This window comes from Heterodontus francisci, chromosome 11 (genome assembly GCF_036365525.1).
Source record: "Heterodontus francisci isolate sHetFra1 chromosome 11, sHetFra1.hap1, whole genome shotgun sequence".
Lineage (NCBI taxonomy): Eukaryota > Metazoa > Chordata > Chondrichthyes > Heterodontiformes > Heterodontidae > Heterodontus > Heterodontus francisci.
Window position 1 is genome coordinate 22,917,193 of NC_090381.1, and position 26,834 is coordinate 22,944,026.

The 26,834-nt window shown below is 41.1% G+C and overlaps 1 protein-coding gene across 5 annotated transcripts in view; it reads right to left on the minus strand.

Moving 5' to 3' along the window:
* wdr33 (WD repeat domain 33) overlaps positions 1-26,834 on the minus strand; it is a 139,245-nt gene that overhangs the window by 55,378 nt on the left and 57,033 nt on the right. For all 5 annotated transcript variants that reach the window (XM_068041816.1, XM_068041815.1, XM_068041818.1 and 2 more), the window contains 2 exons: positions 24,934-25,085; positions 22,486-22,583 (listed from right to left, as the gene is read on the minus strand). In XM_068041816.1, the coding sequence (XP_067897917.1) occupies positions 22,486-22,583; positions 24,934-25,085 (250 nt within the window). The remainder of the gene's footprint in view (positions 1-22,485; positions 22,584-24,933; positions 25,086-26,834) is intronic.

Sequence of the window (26,834 nt, forward strand, 5' to 3'; positions counted from 1 at the left end):
TCTTCAGATCAACACAACAATGCTTGGCTAAAGCATAAGCATGTGGGGTGTTTTGCAGATGATGTTGAGAGAAGCCATATTTTTCTGCTACCCTCCTTGACTTCACTGCTGCTAAGATAAAGGCCATCAAGATCATCTCCTACTAGAAACTGTGTCCCTTAGGTGCCAGCTTACATTCCACCTTCCTGCAACTCAGCTGCTCTTTCAGGCCAAGTCAGATGATAGATGGTGTCCTGCTCAAACATGAGCTGAGCTTCAAACCACCATCTAGCCCATATTGTAAACAATCTACATTCACCATAACACTGCCTGCCTAAATCTCTATCTTCCTCACCACCAAAACCTTTACTCACAACTTTTCCAACTATCCCATTTGACCTCTCCCCAATTCTTTTCAACTTCCTCAACTCTACCTTACATAAACTTCATCACTCCAGAACGCTTGGTCATATCCTAACAGTACTATATTACCTCTGTCCTCAATGACAGCCATTGGCTTCCCTCCCACAGTGTGCTGACTTAAAAATCCTTCTGTTCAGATCCCTCCACGGCCACAGTCCCTTGCTCCCACCGCCCCCACCCCCCCTAAATTATGTCATTTTACACAACTTTACACACCAACATAGGGGTAGGCGGTGGCGTAGTGGTATTATCACTGGACTAGTAACCCAGAGACCCAGGGTATTCCTCTGGGGACATGGGTTCGAATCCCACCACAGCAGAAGGTGGAATTTGAATTTAATTAATAAATCTGGAATTAAAACTGGTCTAATGATGGCCATGAAACCATTGTCGATTGTTGTAAAAACCCATCTGGTTCACTAATGTCCTTTAGGGAAGGAAATCTGCTGTCCTTACCTGGTCTGGCCTACATGTGACTCCAGACCCACAGCAATGTGGTTAACTCTTACATGCCCTCTGAAATGGCCTAGCAAGTCACTCAGTTGTACCTAACCGCTACAAAGTCTATAAAAAGGAATGAAACCGGACGGACCACCCGGCATCGACCTCGGCACCAGAGACGACAACAGCAAACCCAGTCCTGTCAACCCTGCAAAGTCCTTCCTACTAACATCTGGGGGCTTGTGCCAAAGTTGGGAGAGCTGTCCCACAGACTAGTCAAGCAACAGCCTAACATAGTCATACTCACGGAATCATACCTTACAGACAATGTCCCAGACACAGCCATCACCATCCCCAGGTAGGTCCTGTCCCACCGGCAGGACAGACCCAGCAGAGGTGGTGGCACAGTGGTATACAGTAGGGAGGGAGTTGCCCTGGGAGTCCTCAACATCGACTCCGGACCCCATGAAGTCTCATGGCATCAGGTCAAACATGGGCAAGGTAACCTCCTACTGATTACCACCTACTGCCCTCCCTCAGCTCATGTTGAACACCACTTGGAGGAAGCACTGAGGGTGGCAAGGGCACAAAATGTACTCTGGGTGGGGGACTTCAATGTCCATCACCAAGAGTGGCTCGGTAGCACCACTACTGACCGAGCTGGCAGAGTCCTAAAGGACATGGCTGCTAGACTGGGTCTGCAGCAGGTGGTGGGGGAACCAACATGAGGGAAGAACATACTTGACCTCATCCTCACCAATCTGCCTGCCGCAGGTGCATCTGTCCATGACAGTATTGGTAGGATTGACCACCGCACAGTCCTTGTGGAGACGAAGTCCCGCCTTCACATTGAGGATACCGTCCATCGTGTTGTGTGGCACTATCACCTTGCTGAATGGGATAGATTTCGAACAGATCTAGCAATACAAAACTGGGCATCCATGAGGCGCTGTGGGCCATCAGCAGCAGCAGAATTGTACTCAACCACAATCTGTAACCTCCTCATGGCCGGCATATCCCCCACTCTACCATTACCATCAAGCCAAGAGACCAACCCTGGTTCAATGAAGAGTGCAGGAGGGCATGCCAGGAGCAGCACCAGGCATACCTCAAAATGAGGGGTCAACCTGGTGAAGCTACAACACAGGACTACTTGCATGCCAAACTTCGTAAGCAGCATTCGATAGAGAGAGCTAAGCGATCCCATAATCAACGGATCAGATCGAAGCTCTGCAGTCCTGCCACATCCAGCCGAGAATGGTGGTGGACAATTAAAAAACTAACTGGAGGAGGTGGCTCCACAAATATCGCCATCCTCAATGATGGGGGAGCCCAGCAAATTAGTGCAAAAGATAAGGCTGAAGCATTTGCAAAAATCTTCAGCCAGAAGTGCCGAGTTGATGATCGATCTTGGCCTCCTCCTGAAGTCCCCAGCATCACAGATGCCAGACTTCAGCCAATTCGATTCACTCCACGTGATATCAAGAAACGACTGAAGGCACTGGATACTGCAAAAGCTCTGGGCCCTGACAATATTCCGGCAATAGTACTGAAGACCTGTGCTCCAGAACTTGCCGCGCCTCCAGCCAAGCTGTTCCAGTACAGCTACAACACTGGCATCTACCCTGCAATGTGGAAAATTGCCCAGGTATGTCCTGTACACAAAAAGCAGGACAAATCCAACCCGGCCAATTTCCGCCCCATTAACCTACTCTCAATCATCAGTAAAGTGATGGAAGGTGTCATCAACAGTGCCATCAAGCGGCACTTGCTTAGCAATAACCTGCTCAGTGACGCTCAGTTTGGGTTCCGCCAGGGCCACTCAGCTCCTGACCTCATTACAGCCCTGGTTCAAACATGGACAAAAGAGCTGAACTCAAGAGGTGAGGTGAGAGTGACTGCCCTTGACATCAAGGCAGCATTTGACAGAGTATGGCATCAAGGAGCCCTAGCAAAACTGAGGTCAATGGGAATCAGGGGGAAAACCCTCCGCTGGCTGGAGTCATGCCTAGCACAAAGGAAGATGGTTGTGGTTGTTGGATGTCAATCATCTGAGCTCCAGGACATCACTGAAGGAGTTCCTCAGGGTAGTGTACTAGGCCCAACCATCTTCAGCTGCTTCATCAATAACCTTCCTTCAATCATAAGGTCAGAAGTGGGGATGTTCACTGATGATTGCACGATGTTCAGCACCATTCGTGACTCCTCAGATACTGAAGCAGTCCGTGTAGAAATGCAGCAAGACCTGGACAATATCCAGGCTTGGGCTGATAAGTGGCAAATAACCTTCGCGTCACACAAGTGCCAGGCAATGACCATCTCCAACAAGAGAGAATCTAACCATCTCCCCTTGACATTCAACGGCATTACCATCGCTGAATCCCCCATTATCAACATCCAAGGGGCTACCATTGACCAGAAACTGAACTGGAGTAGCCATATAAATACCGTGGCTACAAGAGCAGGTCAGAGGCTTGGAATCCTGAGGCGAGTAACTCACCTCCTGACTCCCCAAAGCCTGTCCACCATCCACAAGGCACAAGTCAGGAGTGTGATGGAATACTCTCCACTTGCCTGGATGGGTGCAGCTCCAACAACACTCACGAAGCTCGACACCATCCAGGACAAAGCAGCCCGCTTGATTGGCACCCCATCTACAAACATTCACTCCTTCCACCACCGACGCACAGTGGCAGCCGTGTGTACCATCTACAAGATGCACTGCAGCAACGCACCAAGGCTCTTTAGACAGCACCTTCCAAACCCGCGACCTCTACCAACTAGAAGGACAAGAACAGCACGTACATGGGAACAACACCACCACCTGCAAGTTCCTCTCCAAGTCACACATCATCCTGACTTGGAACTATATCGCTGTTCCTTCACTGTCATTGGGTCAAAATCCTGGAACTCCCTTCCTAACAGCACTGTGGGTGTACCTACCCCACATGGACTGCAGCAGTTCAAGAAGGCAGCTCACCACCACCTTCTCAAGGGCAATTAGGGATGGGCAATAAATGCTGGCCTGGCCAGCGACGCCCACATCCCATGAATGAATAAAAAAAAAACATGCATCTGCTGCACTTCCAATTCTGGTCTTAGATGCAATGTTTTGTTTCATGGAAGACATTATAAAAATGAGTTATTACCTACAGTTTTACTCCCAAACAAAACAAGTAGTTGTCTTTTATCTAAAGCAAATACTGTGGTGCTGTGATGAACAAAATAGCACCCCCTTCAATGTGAGAGATATGCAAAGTCGGATAAACCACGCTATAACATGTTAGGATAAATGAAATTCTAAGGAACAATTCCAGATATGGCCTTATGATCATCCTATCCAAGTGCAAAACAAGACAAGGTAATCAATTAATCCTTGCAAACTAAAGTGCAAGGAGGATAAATGTGAAATCAGTGTTAATGGGTTAAAAAATACCAGTGCCAACTTAATGAACCAAATGGCCTGCTTTGGTGTTGTAACAGTCTAAGATTTTAAGAATCAAGTTGTTGTTGGGCCTTAGGCACCACTCAAAAAAAGTCACTTGGCATATACTGAGTATAAAATGGGATACCAATTGGCATTCAACATGGCATGGTGGCATAGTTGTTAGGTTACTGGACTAGCCTGGATTAATAATCAGGTGACATGAGTCCAAATCCCACTATGGAAGATAGTGAATCAGAATTCAATTAATTAAATAAGCCTGGAATAAAAAGCTAGTATCAGTAAAGGTGGTCTTGACGCTGTCTGATTGTTGTAAAAGCCCAACTTGTTCACTAATGTCCTTTAGGGAAGAAAACCATCTGGCCTATATATTAACTCCAGACCTACAAGAATGTGGTTCTCTCTGAAATGACCGAGCAAGCCACTCAGTGATATCAAATCGCTACAAAAAAATACTGCAGTGATTCAAGAAGGTGGCTCAAGTGTAATTAATAATTCTGGTGGCGTCAGCAAGGGCTACATCCCGTAAAGGAATAAAAAAAAAGCAGGAAATTTCCCACGAGTGGCACATAGCTGGCAATATGATTCTCAGTGAGCTGCAAGAAAAAACCCTCAACTGTAAGTAAATAGAACAGCTGGAATGTCATACTCTAATAGATTGCAGCCTTGTTGCTGACAACATAGAAACCTTTTTCACTCAGTATATACCCTTTTAAGGTAACAGTATTCAGCAGAGAGAAGGGCAATCCACCTTGCTGGAGGGAGAAAATATTGGCTGATTAATGGTTTCTCAAGAGCCATGCTGTCAAATGAAGGCTCTGAGAAGCACCATGCTGTTTTTAACTTTACAGCTGTGATAACAGGTTGTCTGTGGGGCATCTGTAAAGGTCAATAAATGCTCAAAGCATGAAAGTCCAGCAACTGAATTGTCCTCATCTAGTCAATGCCGTCTGATCTTGTAAATCTTGGGCAAGATGGGAAATAGAAGACAGACAGTCCTCCTTAGAGGACAGGGCCTATTTAGTTCTACAGCTCAATTGTCCTGACAGCTGCAATAAAATCTAGACATCATCATATCCTGGAGCATGGCCATGAGATACAGGTATATGTCCATGTAATTGCATCAGCTGAAAAAAATCTGAACTATCATTACTGCAGTGCCCCTGTTGCAAGGAGGAGTTTTCTACTGAGGCCATCTAGTGACATTTTGCATCCTTAATCAGAAGTGTTAGGTCGTCTTAACAACAATAGCCTCTCCATATAGCATGGTTGCTCCATTAAAAGTATGATAGTGGGGTTCTCTGTGCAAGTTCTCATCAATTCATTAACAACTTGCTCATTAAGTATACAGCAGCTAGCTGTTCAAAACTTGAGACCATTAATGTGCCAAAATCGTGTGTCTTAGGTCCCTGCTCTTGAAGAACGACCATCCTATAAAGGAAATAGTCACCCAGGACAAGATGAAGGCAAAACTGTTCAGTCACATGCTACATATTAGTTATCACACAATTGCCTCCTGGTTGATCTATGTTCCAGGACAACAGAAACTGTTTCAAGTTTATTGCATGAGGTAGTTAAGTGGTAGTTTGCATCTGGTACCATGAAAATGTTACGGTGGAATTGTGTCTCTGACCAAGATAAGGGAACATTTCAGATGCATGGTCTAATGAATGCGAGAATGCACAGAAAGGTCTTGACCTGCACCAGTGAGTGGCAGACTGTTTACCAGCTGTAACTGAGACTTTTCTAAGTTTATGAGAAAGCCCAGACTCAATGATGCATTTAAAACATACAGGCTGATTTTTTTTCCCCCCTGTACTTTGCCCAGGGGCACCAAAGCCAGCTTTAATGCCCTAACCGCCTTGGTTAATGATCAAACCTGATCTCTGCGATCTCAGTACCATACCACATAATGTGTTTACCCACTAAATCAGCAATGCAGCCTGAGAGCATTTTAGAAGGTTCTATCCCCGTTCAGCTAAACGATGCAACAGCTTCAAGAAAATGTCCAGGAGCCAGTTAGGTCTTAAATTCTAGTGGCATTCATTAAGGAAAGAACTTAAATGGTAATGAAAGGCTTCCATTTATATAGCATCTTTCACAATCTCAGGATGTCCCAAAGAACTTCACAGCCAATGAAGTACAGTCCAGCTCAGAAGCAAGCGACAAAGGCTTATGTTAGAGCTTGTAGATAATGATTAAGGGTATGGAATCAATGATAATATTTCTAGCTAGAGCGAAAATTGGCTTAGAAAACAAAGCAAGTGATACTAATTGGGAACAGCCCTGGCAGCAGTGGAACTGACCCATTGAGTCGTACAGGGATTTACTCTGCTTCACATTTTGCATAAATGATATGCAGAATACTTCATAATATTCAACTTGATGAAACCAAATTATATGGTCACAAACAAAAAAGATACTAACTGCCTTACAAAGATCAATTAAGTGGATGGGCTCCAGAATAGCAAATGGATTCTCAATGTGAATAAGTAAATATAAGATTACACACATCAGAACATGGGGCACAATAGGGGTAATATTTTGGAACGTGCAGGAACAATCATAACATTTGGCAAAGCCCAATCCAACCCAGGACACATCAAGTATTAGGACATCGGTAACATCTTTTTCAAGAGGTGTCATAATGAGATCACAAACATTTCAAAGGAAGAAATTGTCCTTGCTAGTAGTGAAATCAGGAAACGATTACCAAATGTGACATGATGACCAATCACTAAAGGCAAGCAAAAACATGACTTTCCTTTCTTTGCTGCAATAAGCTAACTGTGAGCACAGAGAGGATGAAACTGGTAGTCCACTCGACTGATTTAAGTAGAGGGACAGCGTTTCACGTACATACCCACTAAACCATGTATAGAAAACTGGCTTCTTTGCTTTCAGCAAAAGTGGAAAAGGAAAATGATTCGGGTGCAGACTAGTCATCAATTACATCCAATCAGTTGAAGCTGCTATCAACAAGGCTAATACCACAGTGCCTCTCAGTCATTTGATTACAAGTTGAAATTAGTTATTCTAACTCTGTGTAGATCATTTGTAATGCCATATCTGAAATGCTGTTCAAATCTAGACATCCCACCTCAATATGGTCTTTCTCTAATGGTTAGCATTAGACAGGGTAGATGCAGCTAAGATGTTTCCCCTGGTTGGGGCGCCTAGAAGCAGGGGACACAATTTCAAAATAAGGGAGAAGCCACTTAGGACAGAGATGAGAAGAAATGTCTTTACTCAGAGGGTTGTGAATCTTTCCAAGAGGGCTGTGGAAGCTCAGTCATTGAGTATGTTTAAAACAGAGATTGACAGATTTCTAAATACCAATGACATAAAAGGATATGGGGATAGTGTGGGAAAAAGGCATTGAAGTGGATGATCAGTCATGATCGTATTGAATGGCGGAGCAGGCTCGATGGACTGAATGGCCTACTCCTGCGCCTATGTTCCTAACATCATGACGACTCTGGGGAAAGGGGATCTAAGTAACAAAGAATGGTTTACAGAACTATCCGTTGTTTTTATTGGAAAGAAAAAGAAAATTGAGAGTAAACGTGACTCTAGGTGCTTTAAATGCTGAGGGAATGCTTAACACAGGCACAAAAAGGTTATTCAACTTGGAGTGCAAGTAGAGACGAGATAGGAGGGCAGTTAACGCTGTTCTAACCTTTTAAAGAAAATTTCGACTGGATAAATATCTCATCAAATATAGAGACTACCAAATATTCATTGTACTAGTGTTCTGATGGAACAATGGAACTGTAAAATATCAAGGTAACCAACCAGTAAAGGGAAAGTACTGTAGAATGCAATATCAGATTTTTGGAAATTTTCCTTAATGGCGTTTTCTTTTTGGGAGGGTAGATATTCAAGGTGGGGTGAGAGGTAGGGAAAACACTATAGAATTGCTCTCAGGTTGGGTAGAGTTCACGATGAAATGGGCTATACATGGTATGTAGCAGAAATAGGTTTGTTGGATCATATAGCCACGTTTCACTCCATGCTGGTTCTCTCTAAGTTGGCATTCTGGGCCCATGCTTCTTTTGAACATAGATGTGAAACTGCCCTATTATCATTAAAGGAACCCTGTCTTTCCTCCGAAGAACAGGCAACTGATTAACCACATGACAGCAGAAGTCATTTAGGCAAGTGCTGCTAGCCTCCATGGGCATTTGGTGTACCTCTCCCAGTTCACTTCTACTGCTTCTTCAGGTGTTCATTGAAACTTTTCAGTCTCACTTCAAATAAATTCCCAAAGAGATAGCTCCCTTAAAAGTGGTGCTGGGCTCCACATGCATGTCTGTTGTAAAACCTTGTTTGTGGAGCAAGATATGGGCTCATATCTCATTAAGCATAGCTGTTACAAAAGGTTGCAAGAACTTTAGTGTCCATGAGAACGATCCTTGACTGCATGAGGTAGCAAGTGAATTGATTTAATTTTTGCCATTTGCCAATGTATGAATTTAATCCACTGATTTCGTAAATTGCTGTGTGTATTTTGGGCACAAAAAAAAAACTTTTATAAAGCTATGGACAACTTTGTGAAAGAAACTTAGGCTGTAACAGACTTTTAACACAATGTAACCGTGAAGGAAAACTGGATAATTTATAATGTATTGCAAAAACTGAACTGCTGAGAGACACTCAGCTTTGGTATCAGAAGGTAGGAACTGTCGAAAAACCCACTGCTATGGCACTTAGCTTTATTAAAAGAAGTTTCTCAAACGATTTTTCCCATTTGGTTAATGGCCTATTAATTTTGATGTGGAGGGAGAACAAATAAGGAATAAAAAATGCACTTAGGGTGGTAACATGTGGATTATATTGATGAGGTGAAAACAGAATAGCATAGAATAGCAATCCTGGCTCAACTATGGACCTTGAGGCTCAGGAAACAGAGTTCTATTTCTTACTTGCTGGTTCATCCAGCAAAACTTTTGTGGGGCTGGAGGTTTGGAAAGGGCCACTCACAGTGCTATTGCCACATTGGTGAATAAATCAGAACAAAATCGGTTAGTACTGGCAGCATCAGATCCATGCCGACCAATGGAAACTCTGATTTAAGATTTACATTTAAGGTCTGCTGAGCCCTATGACACTGGCCCAGTAAGATAAGAAGCTTGGGCATTCCACTCAATATCATTCACCAAATGCCACTCAATGCATTGAGCTGCACAGCTGGCAAGTCCAAGAGAGCTGTAACGGTTAGACTTTTACAGGTTATGAATTTCACACCAACATTAGCCACGGTTCAATTGGTAGCATCCTAACCTATGAGTCAGAAGATTGTGGTTTCAAGCCCCACCCTGCAGACTTGAGTATATAATGTGGGCTGGCACTTCAATGTAGTACTGAGGGAGTACTGCCAGAAGTGCTGTATTTTGGATGAGTCGTTAAACCAAGACCCCGTCTGACCTGTGAGGTAGACATAAAAGATTCCACAGCACTATTTGAAGAGGAGCAGGGGAGTTAGAAAGTTTATGGCACAGAAAAAGGCCACTTGACCCATCATATCTGCGCTGGCCAAAAAACGAGCCATCCAACCTAATCCCACCTTCCAGCATTTGAAGTGCATATCCAGACACCTTTAAATGAGTTGCTGGTTTCTGCCTCTACTACCTTTTCAGGCAGCATGTTCCAGACCCCTACCACCCTCTGAATGTCCTAGCCAATATTAATCTGTCAACCAATCCCTCAACACAGATCACAAAATCATACAGCACAGGAGTCCCATAATGTCTGTGCAGACTCTTAATTAATCCCACTCCTTTGCTCTTACTCCATAGCCCTGCAAATTTTTCCTATGCAAATATATGTCCAATTCCCTTTTGAAAGTTATGACTGAAATTGCTTCCACCACCCTTTCAGACATAACTCACTTCATAAAAAATAATTCTCATCCCCTCTGGTTCTTTTGCCAATTATCTTAAATCTGTGTCCTGATTTCCAACCCTCATGCCAGTGGAAGCAGTTTCTCCTCATTCGTTCTACCAAAACCCAATGTAATATGAAAAACCTTAATTGAATCTCCTCTTAATCTTTTCTGCTCCAGGGAGAAAAATCCCAGCTTCTCTAGTCTCTCTACATAACTGAAGTCCCTCTTCCCTGGTATAATTCTGGTAAATCTCTTCTGCACCCTCTCCAAGGCCTTGACATCCTTCCTAAAGTGTGATGCTCAGAACTGAACACAAGTCTAGCCCAATCTTTTGTACTCTGCCTCTAGTTATAAAGTCAAGGATCCCATATGCTTTTTAACAGCCTTCTCAACTCGTCCTAACAACAGTTTTATCCAGTCATTAATCTCACCGCTGTTTGTGGGATCCTACGGTGTGTAAATTGGCTGCTGTTTCCTTCTTAATGACAAGAGTGACTGTACTTCAGAAATACTTCATTGGTTTAAGGCACTTTGGAACATCCTGAAATAGTGGAAGGTGCTAGATAAATGTCATTCCATTTTCCTTCTAACAAAATAAAAGGCTCTGCGTTTTATTGACCCTCAGTGTGGCGAGTGTGGATAATCCTGATTTCTAGTAGGTGAAAATCACATATGCCCCATGTAGATACTATGCTATCAGAGTGATTGGTGTGCAAAACAGACCTGTCACTGATGTACCAGAGTGCTCTTCTGTAATTGCAGTTGAAAAGAACCTTTAGCATGCATTTAACTCCAATATAACAAGCTTGAACCAAAAAAGGGAAATTTTTAATTCTTTAGGTAATCCCTTACTTCGATGAGCTTGAAAACTTGTCTTAAAAGATTTTTCAATCAAAATCACCCCAAAAAAGGAGAAAATATGAAATAAAACAATATGATTGTCTATTGATCTCTAAATCTCTGGGACATAAATAAGATGGTGAAAGAAGCTGTACAGTTATAATTTGGTCAGTGTCTGCTGAGGTCTGCAATAGCACAGCATGATTCCCAGTAATAAATTCCATTTTCAAGATAATTCTTCATACTTTATCCAGTTAGGTTGCAACTTTGATGCGCTATTATTGAATATTGACTGTTGTTTGCAACACTTGTGTAACTGGGGACAGGTCTAACAGAATACTGGCAAGGATGCATGAGGAGGGAGAAAATCCAAATAAAAATAGCAAGTAAAAATCTGATTACGTGTTTGGAAAGAAATGTTCTGCTTTAATCAGACAATTTAATAATTTACTTGGATCTAATCCAAAGAAAACAGGAAAGATTTAAAAGCATGTTTACCAAACCATTAAAGTTGGTAGGTGACGTCAGGGAGTGCACTTTGTGCAGAATATATCAGAATGTGAAAAGCCAGATAGGGAAAGGGCTTGGTCCTCGACAACTTTATACTTTGATTAAATCTGTATTTAGCCACAGTCTATGTACCTTTCCCCAACAGCATTTCTCACAACATACAAGAATGATATACATATTGGGTTGTGTTTCATATGCAATCTAGCTGTAGCTGTGTTGTAATTATGAAGGTCTCAAATTAGGATGAAATCAAATTATTGGGACAGATTATCTGTGCTATGTATTTATAGGATCATAGGAAATAGGAGGAGACCACTTGGCCCAGCGAATCTGCTCCACCATTCAAACCGATCATGCCTGATCATCTACCTCTATGCCATTTTCCCCACTATCCCCATACCCTTTGACGTTGCTCGCATTCAGAAATCTATCAATTTCTGTCTTGAACATATTCAATGATTGAGCTTCCATTGAACTGTGCCATTCCTCACAATGGACACCCAAAAACAAAAGCACTCATCCCTATCTTCAATCAGCCCAAAATTCACTATTGCTTTCAAAACTTTACTTTTAAATATGAAAGACGTCATAGTTTTTGCAGAGTTTGTGCTTTCCCCCAAAAATGAGAATTTACACATTATTTAAATTGTAGGCACAACCTTTGAAATTAAAGAGGATCAATAAGAAATCTAATGCAACTATTCCCCTGACCTCAAGACTTTCTATTGTGGCAGGAGTGAGGGAGGACAAGAGGTAATAATTTCCTTCCAAGTAAAATATATTCAGCCTGCAAGGACACTGTTTTCGACATACTTATACTGAGTAACAGCAATAGGTGGCATGCAGTCAGTGCCACTATTAATACAGGGAGTGAAGAACATTGTCACCAAAAGAGGGCTTAAGCACCTTTGGTGTTGAAATAGTGTAGATGTCAACAGCAGTGAGTAAAGTCCAGCAGCACTGAGCTAAATTCCACTATGTTGTTCATGAACAGAAAAAGGATAGCCAATGCCAGCCAATAAACACTGTTTAAAAAGACTGGGCAATCAGAGTCTGGAAACAATAAAATTAAGGTGTAGCAAAAATAACACAGTACCCAATATCTACCTTTTGCACACAGGTGGTGAGGAGCAATTTCCAGACTGAATGATTGCGCTTTTGCTGTGTTGTGACTATTCACCCTGTCACTACTAGAACAGGAAGAGGCACAGAAAAATTCTGAAAAAAATCACAGCTAAGAATCATTGGGAAAAAAAAAACACATTAATGACTAAGTTATAAGACCTGTTTCTAATTAGAAACAGACTTGTCAACACCATGCAAGGCACCTAGGATTTGGAGAACAGAGTGGCAAACAATCAGGTCCATTGGCAAGAGGCTGAAACCAGCAAACAGACTAATTTGGAATATTATAGTTTCAGTAAATGTAACTGGCCGGTATATTGTCAATATAAAATTGTTGTCTGTTTTTATTTTACAGTCTGGTTAGTAAAGTAGAAGAGAGGCATTTTACATGGTTTTATCCAAGTGTTTTTGCAGTTTATTTATTGTGTTCTACAGAATTGGTTTCTGAACAGGATTGTGCTAAATTCAGCCCAGACCACAGGCCGGCACTGTACAAAGCTGGGCAGTCAGGTAGGAATTTGTTCTGGTTTATTCCCAGCTAATGGGCTATGCCTGGGAACAACCAAGGCCCACAGCCAAAAATCACAAGGTGACAAAAATTTGGGAAAGATGATGGGTTGAATAAAATCTAGCAGACAGCAATGCAAAACGGGTACACTGAAAGCAGCAGGGTTCCTGCACCCCGTGGACCATTTTCATTTCAGTCAGAAATATGACGAGAAATTTCACTATAACTTGCATTGGATATAAAAGACTTCTAGAATACTTAGTAAGGGCAGTTAACCTGAATGCATGGCATTGTCTGTTCAAGATAACAGAGCAGTTTAACAAATAATTCAAGCATTAAAGCTATGCTGCCCCCCAGTGCCAAATTTCACTCATTACTCATATGTTGAGATTTTCTTTTCAAGTCTTAAGTTTCCATTTTTTTTGCTTAATTTTCTCCCCAACCAAATGAAACATATCCCTGGTGAGACAGGATTCCATGAGTCCTCTGGTACTTGGCCATGGAAGTCTGGATGAGTGCAAGGAGGCTTATCAGTTAAGGAGGACATCACTGTGGAGCCTAATTTAGTCCTGAAACAACATCCACAGAATCAAACACATCTCCAGCAGAAGGGGCTGGACAGTGATTAAGAATAACCAAGGGACACAGGCCAACTGTAGAGCCCATATCACCCTAGGATGAGGTTAGCTAACTCAATATGTTGGGAATTGGATCGAGGAGCTTTCCCATTCATGTGGCTCAGATACTCGGTGGATAAACCCATTGGACAACCTCAATGAGATTTACATCGTTTCAAAATATTCTTTGAATATTTACAATATCTTAAAGTCAATGCTTCATGTATCTAACTTGGAAGAATAATAATACAGTCCAGTCCATATTGGTTCCAGTTACAGCTAAATCCCCAATATCCCCTCAGTTAGTTACAGGAGGGCAAACCCACTCCCCAAAAGCATCATCTCACTGAATCACAGCAGCAACCCTGCATCCCAAGCAGCTGGTCACAGTAGCAATACAAAACTAAAGTTTAGGGGTTTCTGCATGCCGACTACTGAACCCAGCTATGCTGAACATACTCACTTCAAGACACACACTTTAAACAGTCTATAAGAAACAGCAGGCAGTGAAGTCAGAATACAGCAATGCCACATTGTCCTCAGTAAGATGCCGCAGCATTGTAAAGAACAGGCTGCGGCAATCTGGTTGATAGTATATTCAGGAAAAGTCCTCCCACGATGGTTTAACGCATCAACAGCATGAAACCAAGCCATGCAGATTACAAAGGTCCGATGTTCTGTGCCACATGTTCTGTGGTAAGTTTGATGATCTGGCAGGAGTGTACTACCGTCATTGGGGAAGGAGGAAAATCTGCCCCATCGCTACCCAGCATTCGTCCCGCCTGAAAAGTGTATGTGTACAAATCAGACAAGGACATTATCAAGGGTGGCTGTGACTCACCCAAAGTCAAATGCTCTGCCATCTCTTACTAACTCAGATAACAAGTGAATAATTGTCACTTATACTGGAGGACTGCAGATGCTCACAGTACTAATATCCTAATGTAAATCTCAATCTTCAGAATATAAGATGAGAAAGAAAAACTGATACATATAAACCTCATTCATTACTATGTTAAAATAGTGCTAATGTATACAATGGAAATGTTCAGGACATTATATAAAGGACGGTTTCAGTTAGCACCACAAATGAAGCTGAACAGATAACTCACAAATTGGTTATGAACATAATTAATCATATCATACTCTTTAATCAGTGCTTTCTAATTCCTAATAAACGTCAGTTAGAAATCTGTAGAATTTCTGAACTTCTTGGACTGCAAAATCTGTCAAAGATCTTTTATGGTGTTACTATCAAGTCTGCTCTGATGAAAGGTCACAAACCTGAACAATTAACTGTTTCTCTCTCCACAGATGCTATCTGACTTGCTGAGTATTTCCAGCAGTTTTTTTTTCAGGCTCCCAGCTTCCACAGCTTTTGTTTTACTGTTTCTTTCTGTTATGTCTATCATGTCAGACACACATTCAGTATCTATTATGTTTGTGTTAAGTACTTATTCAACATTCAGAAATAGGGTTACAGATAAGCTCATTGGTTGACTAAGTATCATATCCAATTGGTACATACGCACTTTGGTTAGCAACATGGGCATATGCATGATTATTAATTGTAGGTACTGAAAAGTGAACAAATGTACTAGCAAGTTTAGAGTAGGCTTACCACAAGGATGGATATGATGTATTCAGTATCATCAGTTGTCTGTGTTTGATCTTTCTATTAGTTCAGCAAATGTCATAGTAGTGGTTACAGGGTGTCAGGGCTTGTGTTTACCAGCTAGTTTCAATCTTATTCTTTTGTGCATTCATCAGTGTCAGTGAGGTTGTAGCACAATGGTGCATACATGCTGTGTCTTATTTCTAGAATGCATGCAGTGGAAATGAAAGCATCTAATGGGGTGAACCTGTGGCATAAATAGTTAACATTCAAATCAATACTCATTCCCAGATGCATTCGTGCACATACATCATGAAATATACATCATTTCAAATACCTGTTTTTACAGAAATGGATTGGTAGTTGGTCTTAGACATGTAGTTCATCTGTGTGTTCTGTATCCACTATGTATACATTGCTTAAAAAAAAGTATTAACACTAGATTCTAGGCTTCTGTTGAGGGTTAAAGGAACCAGCACCCAACTAGATGGATTTTGAAGTGATGTCTCAGTTATATTAGTCCCTTTACAAACTGACATTGAGATTGCTTTAATATGGTTTTTCCCTTCAACAACCACTTATTGCCCTTCTACTAATATTTTTGTACTTTTTCAAAGTCTTCCCTTCACCTGGGCTAGTCTGTATATTTCTGCATGAAGTGGCATGGACTAATATAAATGGTTGCACAAAGCATGCCTTTCATCTTCCTTCTCTCAGCACATATCCTTGAAGTACTGACAGCTATTGGGCCCGTGCTACCCTGTGGCACAATAAAGAGAAAGGTGCCATGAACAGCAATACAAACCAAAACCAGAGCTCCTGAAGCAGGAATGAAGAGGGCAATATTCATACACCATTACCAAAAGCTTTTAGACAGTGGGTCTCAGCTCACTGTGCAAGGAATGCATCTCTCAACAAGTGGCTGGAAGGTTGAAAACAGTTCCCCCAGTTGTTGGGGAGATTGGGTGGGCAAGGGTCGTGTACGGGGGGGGGGAGGGAGGAAGAGTGGGAGGGGGGTATATCAAGTAATTATGATTTGATGTAATTTGCATACTTTATTCAGGCAAAACTCTTTTCCTAACCAACGGCTCAGTCCAAATTTTCGTCCTTGACTGAATGTCACCGTCAACACTACAACAGAAAAAATGCATTTTCAAATCTGAGCCCTTGCTTTGCATACTGGATTCAGACCAAATAATGCAAATTTACCCCAACAAGTAGCAGTTGCTGTGATTCTATCTATAAATATTGTGATCTAAGCAGAACACTTGATGGCAAGAAGCTGAATATGCAATTTATTCCACTCATTTTTAGCAATCTTTTTCTTTTTAAGGATCAGAGGCCTTTGTTAAACAAAAATTGCTCCCAATTGCTCTAGCGATCTCTATGACATGGTTTTCCCTTTTCGTGACAGCAGTTTAAATCTGGTGCCAAGTCAAAGGGATTGTTTGGCATGCAGCAGCAGTGATGTCAACAAGCAGTCAATCACACTGAAGTATTCACACACAGCAAACGAGGAAGTTAAAAGCACTTAAAATCCTTCACTCTTAATTTAAATGTTCAGATAGCAAAATAATTGAATTTGGATTAAGATGCAAGCTAAAATAAAATAAACTTTAAAAAAAAATTAGAAGTGTGGAACATTTTTATGATAGAGAAATTTGATATTTCAGAAATATAGAATTAGTTTCTCATGGCCAATGACTGTGTTTAGCAGTAATCATGAAGTTAGTATGCTGTTAGAAACTCAGATATACCTCAAAGAGATGTAACTTTTTCAAAGGTTTTTTTACAGTGAGACCAACAGTGTAAAAGTGGAAGTACCCGTCAATTCAATTGATTTCCCATTGATTGCACTCTGTGGGTGTCTCAACAGTGCAGCCTGTGGACAGGCGTAGAATCAATGACAGCAGCTTCTGGATTTCTGCGTTATTCTACACATGTGTGGACTCCAGAGGTTGCTGTCAGTCTCAGTGGAGTAATGATGGTGGATGCTGACAGTTTCACTATCATTACCACAGCAAAATACAGGCAATATAGTCACAGACTGAGCATTAATGAACTCACTGCACATTTAACTGGGTTCCATTTAATAATCACAGACTGAGATATTCCTAGAACATTGATGAGCATATAAGAAATAGTGAATAAAAGATGAAGGTTTCCTCTAAAGGTCTTAGGTGGAACAGCACATTACAACACTATCCATTTACTCCTGGGACCTGGATTTGAATTCTGCATTGCTACAGGGTGATTTTGCTTCCTGGTAGTGAAATATTACCAATTTAATTCCAAGAGTTGGAGTCCACAGTATATAGTTGCTTTCAGGATTCTGATTCATAATGCAGCAATCATGCTGATTGCTGGTAAAAGTCTGCAGATAGAGTTTAGATGTATTATTATAATAACACAATGCAAGTTGCTGAGACTCACTCGGGAACATGAGATATTATCTTGGAAAACTAAGATGAAGATGATCCCGGACTGCAGCCTTGTAGGTAGGGTGCAAGTGAATATGGAGAAACTTGAGCACAATTATTTGCACAGATCACCAAATGACAAACTGGAATAAGATATAAATTTGTAAATATTTCCCATGTGCTCTTTGGATAAGATTAGGTCACGTCCAAAGCACTGAAAAATTACAGAAATAAATGCTTGGGGCAGGAGGTCATCACAGTTGAAGGTCTTTGGATCAACTCGTCTCAGATGAGGCAAGAGCAGAGGTTTTATTTGGAGTAACAAGCTTTGAATAAGTCAGATACAACTGGCTAACTGTCCTACACTGTGCATACAAAAAGTCAGGACAGAATTCAGGAATGCTATACATTTAGCCAAAACAGGAGCTACTGGTCTAAACAGCTGACTGTGGCTGTTGTCAGCTTACTGAATTATCAGTCACTTTTGAGAAACAAGAAAACTTCTTTACTCTGTATACTCATGAAACCTATTGAGAAATAATTTCAGATCTATTTTTCATTCCCAATATGCATCTTTTTTTATTAAAGGTTGTGGCAGTTTTATGCCCAATGCAAGAGTTAATGCTGGGTTTCCATCTCCAGCACCTGCATAAAGGGCACACAGGTAATGTATGGCATGTCAAGCCACAAATTAAAGAGCATCTGTGACTCCGACATAAAGACGTACTTTAATACTAACCTCAGACATCAACAATTAACACGGAAGCACCTTTGTGTTGTGGGCCCTTGTCCACTGGGAACTTGGTTTAAAATAACCTAGCTGCTTATGATCTACATTGCACCAGTTGGGTGGATATGGGTTTAAACTCACCGACCACCAAATACCACCAAAACACTTAACCCTGTCACACTACTGAAAAATAGAGCTTTCAAATCATATATGAACAAAAATTTAACATTGCCAAAACCTCTGAAGATTCATTTTCAGACGTTTACAAATTAAAATGTGTACAGCAGAGGTTTCCAAACTATGGTACTCATACTCCTGGGAGTACACAAGACATCGCTGGGAGGTACATGGGAGAAGTTGTCCAATGGTGGATTTTATTTATTAATCACTTAATATACTTATTGCATTTTTAGAATAGGCTACTCTGACAAAGCTTTAAAACTCTGTGGGAATTTGTTATATAAAGTAGTTAATTTACTTCAAGATATCCCAATGAGAACATAGATACACAAAGATGACGACATTCAGAGCCCTCACCTCCAATCACTGTACATTAGGTTTCAGTTGCCCAGCAAATGTCCAATCTGACTGAGCCGAGAGCTAAGTTGGCTTTTCTTTCGGACTATCTGCTAGGCCGTAACGGTGAAAAAATTGAGATAGCTGAAGACAGATAGTGTTAAGAACACACAAAAAAAAACTTTTGACTCAAACTATCACCTACCACTCCAAACATTATGCGCTTTTACACGAACAAACAACCTCATTCATCTCATTAATGGTGAGTAGCACTATTAAGCCATTCTTTAAGCTGTATATGTGTGCATGTGAGCCGCATGGAAGATGGCAGGATCCCCAAAGACACATTGTACAGCGAGCTCGCCACTGGTATCAGACCCACCGGCCGTCCATGTCTCCGCTATAAAGACGTCTGCAAACGCGACATGAAATCGTGTGACATTGATCACAAGTCGTGGGAGTCAGTTGCCAGCATTCGCCAGAGCTGGCGGGCAGCCATAAAGACAGGGCTAAATTGTGGCGAGTCGAAGAGACTTAGTAGTTGGCAGGAAAAAAGACAGAGGCGCAAGGGGAGAGCCAACTGTGCAACAGCCCCGACAAACAAATTTCTCTGCAGCACCTGTGGAAGAGCCTGTCACTCCAGAATTGGCCTTTATAGCCACTCCAGGCGCTGCTTCACAAACCACTGACCACCTCCAGGCACATATCCATTGTCTCTCGAGATAAGGAGGCCCAAAGAAAAAAAAATGTGTGCATTATAATTTGCACAATGCTTGGGCATTAAAGGGGTTAAAACATTAAATCTGTATGCTTCGGAGGGTATACAAGCAGCTAGCCATTCTGGAAGGAGCTGCGCAATAAGTAAAACATTTAGGAACCTCGGGTGTAGAGGATACAAAATTGAATATTTCTGAACAGAACATCCCCCAATGACTCAGTAATAAAAAAGATGCACTACATGTGTGATATAAAGCCAAAAAGCAGGCCCAGATTCAATCTCTGGTCTGTGAAAAGTTAACTGATAACAATAAAGAGTAACTTTGAGCACAACACTTGACAATGTTCCTGGGCTTGTTTTAACTGGGGAGGGGACAGAAGCAACTTGCATGTCAACTTCACTCAATTCATAACTGGTTCTGAGTTAAGAGGTTGATGGCTTCAACCTCACACCAGGATTTGAGATCATGATAATTAATTAAGATGTGATAAAGTGCTATATTAATGCAAGTATCAGTTCAGTCAGGGGTACTGTTCCAGATTGCTATCCAGTCACCACTCCCACCAACCCCACTGGAAGTGTACAAATACAGTAATTGGGAAAGAAGAAAATGAGGCTCAGCTAACTGATGCTCACCATGACTGAACATCCTAAAATTCACTGTGTAGGCTAACACATGAATAGCCATGGAGACAGTGTAACTAGAGAATTCCAACATAACACAGCTTTCATGAGGAATGATCTTCTGAAGAAGCATCACATAACAGGCAAAATCTTATTCCTGTCAATGGGGGGGTAGACACAAATTCTACGGCCGTCTTGAATCGTTCCCTAAAATCTGCCAGACAGCAATCATTTAACAATGGATTCATCAGTTTACAAAGGATTAAGTAGGGAGTATAAAAGCAGACCACTTCACTACATGTTAAATTTAAATACATTCCAACTTTGTACAGTTCACTTTATGACTGCTACGTAAAATAAAAACAGGAGTTTTCTTCAAGGCAGTAGAGCCTTCACTAAGAACAAAAAAAGAATATTTATAAAATTTGACATTTGAAATCGCTACCTCTTTCTCTAATCACCCTCACCAAGCACTGAAACTTCTTGGCATACAAATAGAACAGACTAACAACTGAACAATGTTAGATAGCAGCCCTATGCCAGACCCACATGCACAGAACAGAGGAGGCTGAGGGGTGACTTAATTGAGATGTACAAAATCATAACAGGAAGGACCTGTTTCCCTGAGCGGAGGTGTCAATTACCATGGGGTATAGATTTAAGGTGATTGGTAGGATTAGAGGAGACACGAGGAGAAACCTTTCAACCAGAGGGTGGTGGATGTCTGGAATTCACTGCCCGGATCGGTGGTGGAGGCAGAAACCCTCAACTCATTTAAAAGCTGAAGTGCTGTAACCTGCAAGGGTACGGACCAGGTGCTGGAAGGTGGGATTAGAATGGGTGGATAATTTTTTTCAGCTGGCGCAGACACAATGGACTGAATGGCCTCTTTCTGTGCTGTAACTTTTCTATGGTTCACTTGGAACTGGACAAATCCAACCTACACAAGTGCCCTTCCATCAGTCTAGGCTGGACCTGGACACAAGCAGATAGGTGTCAACTGTGGTTCAGTGTGAGTCAGAAGGTTGTGGATTCAAGTCTCATTCCTGGGCAAGCACAAAATCTAGACTGAGACTCCAGTGCAGTACTGAGGGAGGGCTACGCTGTCAGAGATGTTGTCTTTCAGATAAAACATTAAGCTGAGGTTCCCATCTGCCCTCTCAGGTGGATGCAAAAGATCCTGTGGCATTAAGCTCCTGTGAAAGAACAAGGGAGTGCTCCTAGCCAACATTTATCCCTCAACCAACTATCATATTGCAAATTTGTGGGACCTTGCTGTCCAACTGGTTGCTGGGTTTCCTACATTACAACATGACTACACTTCAAAATGTACTGCATTGGTTGTAAAGAGCTTTGTGACATCCTAAAAGGAACTATAGAAATGTAAGCCGTTCAAGTCCCAGAGATTAATGAAGTCCAACTTGACACAAAAGTAAAACATACTGATAGCAATCAGCAACATGCTTAAGCCACAATGTTCAGATTGCAGAATATATTTTATACAGCATTGAGTCCGTTTGATTAGCAGCTGTAACTGCTCATGATTGATTGTAACAGAGTGATGCGTATTTATTGCAAGGCTTTTGTATTATAATGTATATTATGCATGCATTCAAGTAGTGAGACTTAGTTTCTCTGGTAGAATTTCTGGGAGCAAACCTATGTGCATTTGCAAATAATGAAATGGAGATCTCCAAAACTACAAAACCACCTTAGTCACAGTTCTCCACAACCCACCCCCCTAACACACACACACACATTACAAAATAAGACATCCCACAAAAAATGTTATAATCTCAGCACCTCAAATGAGACAGAAGGAAGTAATTGGCACTGAAAAGGTACCACAGAGTTAAGAATGAGAAAGATGTGTGAGATGTATAATAGAACACGTTTTTGCTACTCTTTGCCTGGGCGGGGGGCGGGTGCGTGGGGGCAAGTGGGGGGTGTAAGTGGAGTCTTAGCAGACATTTGACTAATTGTCATAGCCTATTTAAGCACTGGTGTGCTGGATTTTGACAAAGCCGGATGTACATACTCATTTAAATTGCTAGGCCCAGTACACAGCAGAGTTTTGCAGTACATACCTCGAAGAATGCGCTCCTCGTGACATCGAAGAAAGTCCCAGATTCGAACTGTGCCGTCGTCAGAACATGTGGCAAATTTATTATCCGTAGGTGAGAAACTGTTACATGAAGACACACAGTAGGGGAAAGAGGTCAGCATTTAACAGGAGCCGAATTGAGCCCAATCTGGAGCATCTGTACAAATGGACTCCAGATGTTAACTAGAATAACCACAATGCTTTACGTTGGAACCTCGATTATCCGCCAATGTGCGATAGGATCCTCCCCAGCAGGAAATAGGAATTGGCAGACAATCGAACGTCCCCTTACACTTAGCTCGACACCAAGTTTTTAAAAAAAGTTTTTTAAGCTTCTAATGTATTTATTTAGATTAATCAAGATTAGTTAATTGCATGTGCAAGAAAGAGTCACATATTTGCATTTAAATATGAGCATCCTGAAATAAATGAGTACACCAACTCCTGCTGGGCTCCCAGACCCGAAGTCCTGACCCCTACTGGACTCGCAGACACAAAGCACTGACTCCTACTGGGCTCCTTGACACAAAGCCCTGACTCACACTATGCTACCAGACCCAAAGTGTAACATCAGAATCATAAATTCCATCAGGCACCCTTCAGTAACTACTTATTCTGCTGGGTCAAGAACCCAGAAGTTGTGAAAAATAAATGTAAGAAAACTTCAATATGTTTTAATTATAAAATTATATATAACAATCAGGATTCCCATGAAATTTATAATTGGGTATAACTGACTGTCCAGATGGCAGGTGTGTCTATAATCGAGGTTCCACTGTGCTAAACAGAAGATACGTAAATTGCTGAGCTTCTGCACTGCCAAGGATAGTGCATATGATGATACACCAACTAGATGAAGAAACAGTGGCTACACCTGCATCATACTAAGGACGGCATGGCAGTTCTACTACATAATGCTTCTTAGAGTCCATATGCAAACACTATTCTGAAATGGCAATAATGTTGAATAGCTCCATGTATTTTTCTGTTTAGCACTTTCTACAAAGGACTTTATACAAAGCATTAACCCCAAGTTACATCATTCACAGAAGCAGGGATGAGAGGGAAGTTCTAAAACAATACAACATGTTGGATTGCAGAAATGGATTTGGGGAATGAGGTGGGCCGAGGAAAACTGGCCACCCGATTTTCATTGTTAAAATTTAGCTATAAAATAATGTGATTGTGTATTTTTAAAAAATCAGACAACCACAGTATCCTGCTTTAAATGATGTCTTTCTGACCTGAGAAGTGAAGGTATCTGCAAGTGTGAAATCTAACGGTGTAAGTGTCACATTGCAAGTATTAGCTATTCAAAAGGTGCAGCTCATTTAGCTACACTCAGCGCAAACATTTCAGCGTTGCACATCTAGTCAACATGTCTAGCCATAGCAACTTAAGTAACAATGGTGTATGCTGCTACTAGTTTACTGACATTTACTTTCTATTCATGAAGGTATTTGAGCAAGATTGTGCAGTACCTTTTACTGCCACTAGATGCCTCTGGCATGCTGTGTCAACGCATTGCAGCCCAACAATCAGAGTATAATCAAGACATTAAATGGCATTAACCTGGCACTGCACAGACTTTAAAGAACAGTTTGAAACATGGAAAATCCTCTGTCCCTCCTAATCGTTAACTGGATTGTTTTGGCTCCATTTTCTAAATAGAAAGGTTTTAGAATTATCTGATATGATAATGTAGTCAGTCACAATACTGTAAAAAAAACTGTGACATCACTTTCTCAATGTAATGGAAACAGATGAAATGGGACAAATTTTCTCTTTTCTTACAGCTTTCCCTGTGAATAAATTCAAAGTACGTGACAAGCAAAAGCTACAATCTGCAAAACCCGCCACTTTATTTTACAATTTTGATGTTGGAAATATTAAAATGGTTTTAAAATTTAATTTTTTTTTTTGAAGTTCTTCAATCTTGTTTGCCACTGGATGTAGTTGGACGTCTGTGATCTAGTATTTATTTTTAATCCCTGCATAGATCACCACCACTGGGACTTCGCTGACCATTTTACTTCGGTGTTGAAACTGGCTTTATTTCTGAAGTTTTAACCTTTATTCAGTTTAGAAAAAAGGAAATACTTTATTTAAAAATGTAAAATCTTGCTTTACAAAGAACTCATAAAAGGAATACTTGTATACATTAGCACTGCAGCAAAACTCTGAGCAGTACAGCATACTGGCAACATCCACATTTCTCAAAAATGGCAATGTATCAACACCACACCATAGTTCTAGAGCAGACAATGTGGAACTTTGTGTAAAAGAGGAAACAAATGAAAATATTGAGCATAAAATGTGAAGCAACGCTCCCAGGGTCTCATAGAAACCAAGCACAACTTCACCTAGAATACATTGAAATGACAATATAATTATACCAATCCCTATGGAAAACTGCATAGCATTAATCCACCTGGCCTCTCTAATCGCCTCCTTGTGAGCTTGGAACATCTTCACATTGTTCATGTTGGACTGCCAATACTTCACATATCCACCATGGTCAGCTGTCAGCATCCACATGTCATTATGAGACCAGGTCATGGCTCTAACTGGACTGTCATGAGCCTGTTGAGAAAGAAAATATTTATTACATTCTCTGATGCACCATGAATATTCATTTCCTTTTCACATGAAAGTCTCAACCATAAACATATATCTTTTTTAAAAAAGCATTAATTCAGATGCTTGTTTTTGTGAATATTTGTGTAACCCCAGCAACTCCCATCTCAGGAGAGTCAACTCTTGAAGGTCTATTGTGGCTCAATACATTGGAATCCACACAAACATTAACTCTCACTGTTGCCTCTCCAAAAGTGTTTGCACATGACCAAACTCAGCATGTACTTCAACTGGGGAGTTAAATCAGGCTGTCGCTCCTGATGGAAAGGACACCCTCATCCAGCATCAACAGTGAACATGGTAAAACTGGCAGAGCAGCATACTAATCTGTTAGTGGCAGCAAAGATGTAACAGCACACTGTGAGGCAAATAAGGAACACAAATTAAGTACCTTATGCAACCACTGCATGCTGGTGCAAATCAACCAGAACATCAATGACATCAAAACGTACAGATGAATAATCCCAGATTTAGTCTGGGAATCTCTGGGCCACCTGTGGTAATTTTACACACTGCAGACAGACCTGGCAAGGAAGTACATTTCTTACACAGGGAGTTGTCCCTACACGAAATGGGCAAACTGAACATTACCATGAGAAGTCTACGAACTGAGGTGTAGCCTCTGAAAACTACAGGAGAAATACCCAAAAAGTGCTAGATGAAGCATGAGAAGTTTAAACCAGAAGAATCAAATGCAAACTGGGATAGTGATGGAAAAAAATTAATATTCTGGACCTCGGTGAAAGATACTAGAAAGATAGTCACACCTTTGAAGAATACAGGTGATCTAACGGTGTTGAGATGATCCTAGACATGGAGATAGTCAAGAGGTGGTTTACTTGTATTCCTCTGATCTGATGTGTTGTTTAACATAACACCATTCATAATGAAGATGCGGTGATAGAGCAATTCTATGATGAGTTGATGTTGAAAATAGTAAAACCAATGTGATATTCATTACTTGGGTGCTAGGGGCATTAATGCAGGAAAATAAAGACATGTGGTTGTGACAATTAAATGAGCTGGGAAAAGAGAAATTACACAAAAACCAAAATAGTAAGTGTTCTATCAAAAAGCACAATATTGTGACGAACATTTGGCCTTGCAGGTAAATATATAGAAATGATTGAAAGACAATAGAAAAGAATAAGAAATCAGAATGATTACATCATTACTAGAAAGCACTTCTGGAACTCTGTATATAACATTACACACTGGAACAGACTGCAACTCACATCACAACTGGGTAATTGCAAAAATTAGAATTCAGCTCAATAGCAGAACTTAAGGATCAACAGCTACAGAATGCAATGGAATGTGAGTAATAGGATATAGAAAGAGACCTGGATGAATATACTATTGAACAATATTCGGAATTAAATAGATCTGGTTAGAAAGTCTTTGGGGGGGTGGGGGGGGGGGGCGGTGGGTGGGTAGTGGAGAAAAGCTAAAGGAGAAAAATCATGGATGAAGAAGCAATCCTGAATCTAATGAAGGAAACATAAATAACAGCATAATTTTAAATACAAAGACAAGAAAAAGTATCCTGAAGCATGGAAGATGTAGCTCGGACAATTAAGTAGAAGAACAAAATAAGATCCCTAGACGTCCCTTTGGGAGTGAATGACTCTGTCCCAGTGAACAGTGATCACTGTGGTCCATAGGAACAAGAGAACTGCTAGTAATTATTACTGA